Here is a 6,795-nt window from a genome sequence, read left to right as displayed (position 1 = left end):
CAGGTGTTGCAGTCAAGTTTATTCAACCATAAACATTTCATATAAACAAGTGTGCACAGAGGAAAGACCTCATCCTTAAGGTCTCAATTCTAAACCAAACGTCTACCTGAGATTAATTTCATTTTACCTTTTCACGTAGTATTCACACAACAATGTAGAGAAACATTTCTAGACTATTGAGTTTTCTGTGGCATATGTTAATGCTACAGTACAACATGTCAGACAGAAATTCTCAGTGACAGTTTTGGCAAATTCTACAAGCTACAATGTTTGTCCTACTCTTATACTCTCTTGCATAAAACAATATTTAAAAATCATCAGATCCGACATTTTTATGTTTACAAATCTTTACTAAATCTTCTCACAAGTATTTAGTATTGCTCTTGCTACATTGAAAAAATAGAAAAATTACATCTGAATATCGAGCAGTGGATGTATTTATAAAGAGTCTTACTCTTGGGTGTTCATGGCTATTTTTCAAAAGTCTTTAGCTGCTTACTCTCCACATTTTCTTTCCTCTATAACGGTCAGCTTCACATCAGCAATCAGAGAAGAAGATCTGAAGCGAAGAACAGAGGCGAAAAAAAACAAACAAAAAAAAACGGTCTAGGATTCTCCAGAGGTGCTGGGTGTGACTAGATTGTCCTCTCCCTGAGCTTCTGTCTCTACTGCTGCTGCTGCATCTGTTTCTATGTCCTGTTCGGGGGCCACTAAAGAAGTATTTGTGTCTGGGACTTCGAAGGACTCCCCTCCCAGATCAGTTAGTTTGATGTAGCCCTTACTGTTGGAGCGCTCCAGACGAGGGCAGCTGAAGCGCCTTGCTCTGTCACCTTGACAACAGGCAGACACAGACAGGCTGCAGCGGCGTGCAGGCCTGGGCTGATCTGTGAGGGAGTTGAGAGATAGCCGCGACCCCATCGACCTTGCAACAGGTGATGGAGGAAACAGCTGGGTCCACTGCGGCTGAGGTGAAACCTGTTGCGCACCCTGTTGGTCGACTGCGTCTGTGTTAACTTCCTCGTGGTTCGGAGGCTGCGGAGGGGAATCTGTCATCGAGGTGTCCGTCTCTTTAGTCTCCATCTCGTCAGTCCGGCTGCTGTTGATTTGTCCTGTCTGGCTAATGGTTTCAGGAGCAGCCTCAATAACAACCCCTTCCTCTGAATGTCCTTCTGCCTCCACTCTCTCAGAATCCTCCACCTCACAGTTGTTCAGTTTGATCACGGGGAGGGTGAACGCGTTCACAGAGGAGGTGACAATGGAAGTGGTCTCCCATTGTCGCGGCTGTGGGGCTTGCTCACTGCTATTGCTATAGTCTTTATAAATGCTATAGACAGTGTCTGTGAAGGTCTGAGCATCTCTTGACCAGCTGCGAGGCCTGCTGGCTAAAGACTGGCGTCTAAAAACCTCATCGCTACCTAACTCACTCTGAAAACCGAGTCCAGTGGAGGGCCAGGAGCTCCGACTTAGCATCCCACTAGCCGGGAATGAGCTTGATGGGCCCTCAGCGTTCCGAGACTGACTGTAGTTCACCAAACCATTTAGGGGCGAGTACTCCTTTGACCGTATGTTGTGTAGATCTATGACTGTGGAGTAGATATCCCTAAGGTTAATGATTTTGGTTTTCTTGTCTCGGTTTTCATGGAGGACGGCATTGGCACAGATAAAGAGGAAAATTCCTATTCCCATCACCAGTGGTCCAAACACTTTGAGATTATCTGAATATAGGTAAGTACCCAGGAAATCACACATGAAGCCACAGTAACGGGAAGAGCCAGGGATAGTGCTGTTAGAAAGGCTCTGGTTGAATGCGCGTGTCTGACCTAAGGGAGGATTATCCTGGGTCAAGTTGGGGAGAAGAGCCGGACCCCTGGAGTAGCTCATCCTGTTGGTGTGGTACACTCCAGTCCTGCGCCGCTCCTGGTACCCCTGCTGATTCTGACTGGGCCAGTAGCCCAAGACAGCCATGGAAATCCCAACCATTAAAACGACAACTCCAAGACCAGCCACCACACCGGCCGGGGAGCACAGATTCAGCTTCCCCTTCACCACAACCACGTCGTTCTTCTTCCTTTTCTTGGATTTCCTTTTCTTTTTGTTTTCTGCTCGGTTTTTAGAACGGAGTGAATCCTGGCGCCTGTTCATGCGCAGCAGGCCACCCGTGGCTATCATGGTGGCGATTGGACAGCAGGCTTGTCAGTCAATCTGGTGGGAAACAAATCCTAAAGAGAAAGTATCGTGTTAATGATATGCATGACAAACACAGGGTTTAAACATCCACAGGCAGGCATAGAGAAAATCTTCTCAGAGAGATTACACATGTAATCCAGATTTATGCAAGATCGACTATTGATGAAACAAAAGGGTAACTAACCCTCTAAGGGACAAAAGGCACAGGTTGACTCTGTGTCAGGTTTATTATATCTTACATTCATCTCTAAAACTTGATATCACTTTTACATAAAAGTTTCAGAGCTGTGATAATGGTTAATTCACTAAAATTTTTACTGTGGGTCATTTAGGCTAATATGAACACGTACAAAACTGACTGGTTATTACTGTCTCCAAGGAGGTTAGCTTTACGCTGGTTTCTATTTGTTAGCAGGATTACACAAATCTTAACAGAGCTTTATGAACGTTGGCAGGAGGGTTGGACATGTGGCAAGCAAGAATTCACTGAATCTAGTATTGGATTCAGGATTTATTTTTTTCACTTTTTCTTAAATATTATTATGTAGGGTTTTTTTTAATATCATTTCTATTGACTACACATAAATGACTTGATGGGTTTTGATAAAAAAATTGTAGAACTTGGAAGAAACAATGACATGTTTAGGTGGATCTGGATAAACTTTGCATCATTTGTCTTTTTTTGTGTGTGTGTACATTACTCATAAACAGGTTTTCACAAAAAAATTGTTTCACAATTGGAATTTAGATTAGGCTATAATTTAATAAAAAAGGACTACTGATCATTGGCAGAGGTACACACTACTTACTGCTCATCCAGATTGACGTGAGAAATTACTCAGGAGATTTTATTTTCCCAAGAGTTTCTCTTACTGGTTTGAAGTGGGTGGAACTCAGTGGGAAAAACATAAAGTCACACAATATACGGGCACCAGCATTTGAATCTAAATCTGTTGACAGTTAGTGGGTTGTCTGTCAATCAATGTGATGTAAACACACAAACACACACACACACACACACACACACACACACACACAAACAGAAATTGTGTGAGCTCTAATACCTAAAGATGTTTTTCTTTTTCTCAGCGAGTTCCACAATACAAAGGGTTGAAGATATGAGGTACAGATTTCTTTTGCATTGGTCTTGCATCCAAGAACATCCTACAAGTAGAATATGTGCTGCTTTTTAGCACAAAAGGGATACGTAATTTTAGTCATTGGATGTCACTAAACAATGTATTTTCTGCATCCATAAAAAAATGATGCAAGCAAAACAGAGACAGCACAAGCTGACAGCAGGAAACACGGAGTGCTATTTATTTATATTCAGCTGTGCCAGCGTGAGATCAGCTTATGAAAATATAACGTGTCCAGACAAGAGTCCAGCAGGCATGTTCACCCTACCTCTCCTCTCTCTCTCCTACCCAGCACCTCCTGCTTTCCACACAAATCCACTTCACCATCCAGCAGCACAGCTGTGCTTCAAGTTGACACCCCATCATCACAAGCAGCGCATCATCGAGGTAAATGTCAGCCAGTTGTTCAAAAAGCATCCCCTGTTTCATTCAGACAGATGTTTGCATTTCTCAACAAAACTTCTGATTTAAAAAAAGAAAAAAAAGAACAGCCACTAGAAGCTGTGGAAGGAACCGAAGCACCAACGCACAGCATAAATCCGGTGATAGCTGTCATCCACATGTGGTGAATAAAAATCAGATGATGCTGATTACAGACTCCAGCTTTCCCTCTTTGATTGTGCTGGCAGATATTTAATTAGACTAATCGCGTCTGATTGTGCGTGACTGAGGCTTTGGGTTCATGAATGACTTGTTCTACAAATCCATTCAGAGCAGCACTTAATAAAACGCTTCCAAAGGCTGTTCTGTGTGCTGCTTTCACGGCCTTTACCATCAAAATAACGATGATGGAGCCCCTTGGACATTCTGGAACGACCCAAGTTATTACGCAAAGTAGATCGCAGCGCTCTTACACCTGAGCCTCGGCAAAAAAAAACAAAAAAACACATTTCTGTTTATACCGACTTTCTCTGCGTATCACATCCAATAAGCACTCAAATGTCTCCCAGGCGAGAGCAAGTCAACCTGCACTAAAACTGATAGCGTAGGCGGCGGAGCTCTCTCTATATTTGGGAGGAGAAGGGCAGCGGTAACGCGCACTCGGAGTGGGTGCGGACCTGTCGGGTTGTTTCTCTGTCTGTAGTGCTGGAAAATGCTCAAACCCTGGTTTGTAAAAAGGTGATCGCTTAGCAGGATGGAGAGGAGGCCGGATTTAACCCCTAAGTACATCCAAGCTGCGGGGGCGCACATTCTCGCGCAATGTTGCATGAGTAATCGACTGTTGACATTACGGCGCATCTGTTTCCCTTCTGTTGGAAAAGCCCGTGAAAGCAGTGTGTGACCTGCTGATGAGTTGGAGGAGCCATGAAAATATCCAGAGCCACAGAGACGTGTCTCACTCCGACACAAAGCCTAACACTGTATTTCTGAGCTCACAAGGTGCAGACACATGCCAAAATATCCACGCCTCCTCCACGGCCTCACGAAGCTGAGGACTACAACTTAAAGGTGCGTGTGGATAACATACATAACAGCTTCATAATCTGTCTGCACAACTTATTAGAAATTATAGGAAACAAAATCATAATGTATATATTTATATATTCTGATTACAGACATCGATTTCTTTGTCTGGCATTTTTATCAATAATATTAAAAGCAAACCCGACAATCTCGGGACAAATTGCAATAAAATCTTTATTTTAGTACCGCTGATAGAAGTCAACGGATTGGAGTGCGTGGACTCTGAAGTACAACGCATCCCTAAAACCAAAACTCTTGTGCGTCGATTTTTAGATCAGCCACAGGATTACAACACTTCATCTCTAGACCATCGTCTCCAGCGATGCCTACAGGAACCAGTGTTCAATCAGACGCGACAACCAGACACAAAAGATGCGCGGTTATGTTCAGCTGGAAATAAAGACAGAAGAAGATGGAGATAAAAATAAATCAGAAACAAAACAAAAAAAAAACAGAGACTCTCACCAGAAATTGTGGCTTGAAAATCACGCATTCTCTGAGGCGCACTCCTTTGCCTCAGCCATACATGTCGCGGTGCGCCACTTCGGTACCAAGGCTGGAAGAGCGGCTTCCAGTTGAACGCAGATCCACAATAGACCGACAGGGGCGGGCCAACTGCATCCCTATTGGTGGAATTTATTGGGCAGCATTAAAAAGCTAGGGCTGTTCGGGCCTTTTATCATCCTATATCCACATGTTCCATAAAAAATATTCCACACTTCTAGACCAATAAGGTAGAGAATGAAAGTGGATAATATATAATGCAGATGCGTTATGCCACACTTAATGTCTTTTCACACTGGCCTGGGAATTATCCTACCAGCAATATGGCACAAATGGATTTCTCATCCCTGATGGATATAACACATGAATAAATGGCTCTGTTATGTGTTTCCCAGTGTACATATTGGGGCATGTGAGGTGAAAGAACGGAAAATAGAAATGCCCCAAATCCATCAGCTCTTACATCATGTGCCTTCCTCCTTCTGCCATTCCCCCTTTTGGTTACATTGCCATAATTGTGCATATGCCGACTTCCCATGTTTAACAAAATGAAATATGACAGGGTCCAGATGTGTTTAGGTGATGAGAGATGAGTGGAGACAGAGGCAGTAACTATTCACTGGGCAAGAGGGAGCAAGAATAAAGACACTTTAGTGTTGATGTTTCAGAGAGTTGACTGAGAATTTCCAGAATGACCCGGAAATGTGTTTCGTATATGAAATAATTTTGTAGAATGAACTGAGAAAACTCCTGTGCACACTGCAGTCAGAACCAACCTCTATGCAGACATGAGAAATAATCCAAGGGTTTTAAAGAGCTGTCTTTAATCCTTGGTGTTAACCAGAGCTGTGGAGGTCTTGAGGTCTGGAGCAGCTTTCAGAATATTTCTAAGCTGGTGCATATAGGAAAATATAGAGTGACATGTAACAGATGTTTGTGAGCTTCTGACAGGGGCTTACAATGACTTAAAATTACGTGATTGAGAATTAATACAGAAATGTTGCACATATATTGTGCCAAGATGTTGGACATAATGGTGAAGTTACCACAACTGTTGACTACAAGATTGGAATTTATTATTTGAACCAAACAAATGTATTCCATGGGATACTTTTGACTGAATGTCATCTTATTAGTTACAAAGTTGTGTAAGTGTCCCAGTAGCTCTACTTACAGTGGCAGTGGCTCAGATGGTAGAGCAGGTCGTCCAATGATCTAGCATCACCAAGTATGTGGAGTGAATGAATAATGGAACCACTGTGAGCATCTTGATACCTAAAATATATATTATATAGTTCCTTATTAAAGACTTTCTGAAAACGTACATTTGCAAATATTCTTGGCAGCTTCAATAACCAAAAAACCCCCCAAAAGTACAAAAGAAGACCTCATATTTAGGAAATCTCACTCCCTTCAACAACCTGAATTCGGTCACCGATAATTTTGAGAACAAACATTCAGATTGACTCGGCCTGACATTTTTGTACTGCCTACATTCCGT

At 42.7% G+C, this 6,795-nt stretch overlaps 1 protein-coding gene across 1 annotated transcript; it reads right to left on the bottom strand.

Annotated features, from left to right (window-relative positions):
* Window positions 1-495: 495 nt before the first annotated feature.
* On the bottom strand, window positions 496-5,338 carry LOC137611769 (transmembrane protein 200A). Its single transcript, XM_068339862.1, is given in 2 exon segments — window positions 496-2,219; window positions 5,256-5,338. A coding segment is annotated over 1 exon segment (1,674 nt). The 5' UTR covers window positions 2,170-2,219; window positions 5,256-5,338.
* Between the last annotated feature and the right edge of the window lie 1,457 nt (window positions 5,339-6,795).

This window comes from Antennarius striatus, chromosome 18 (genome assembly GCF_040054535.1).
Source record: "Antennarius striatus isolate MH-2024 chromosome 18, ASM4005453v1, whole genome shotgun sequence".
Classification (NCBI taxonomy): Eukaryota; Metazoa; Chordata; class Actinopteri; order Lophiiformes; family Antennariidae; genus Antennarius; species Antennarius striatus.
This window is presented reverse-complemented; position numbering and strand designations above follow the sequence as displayed.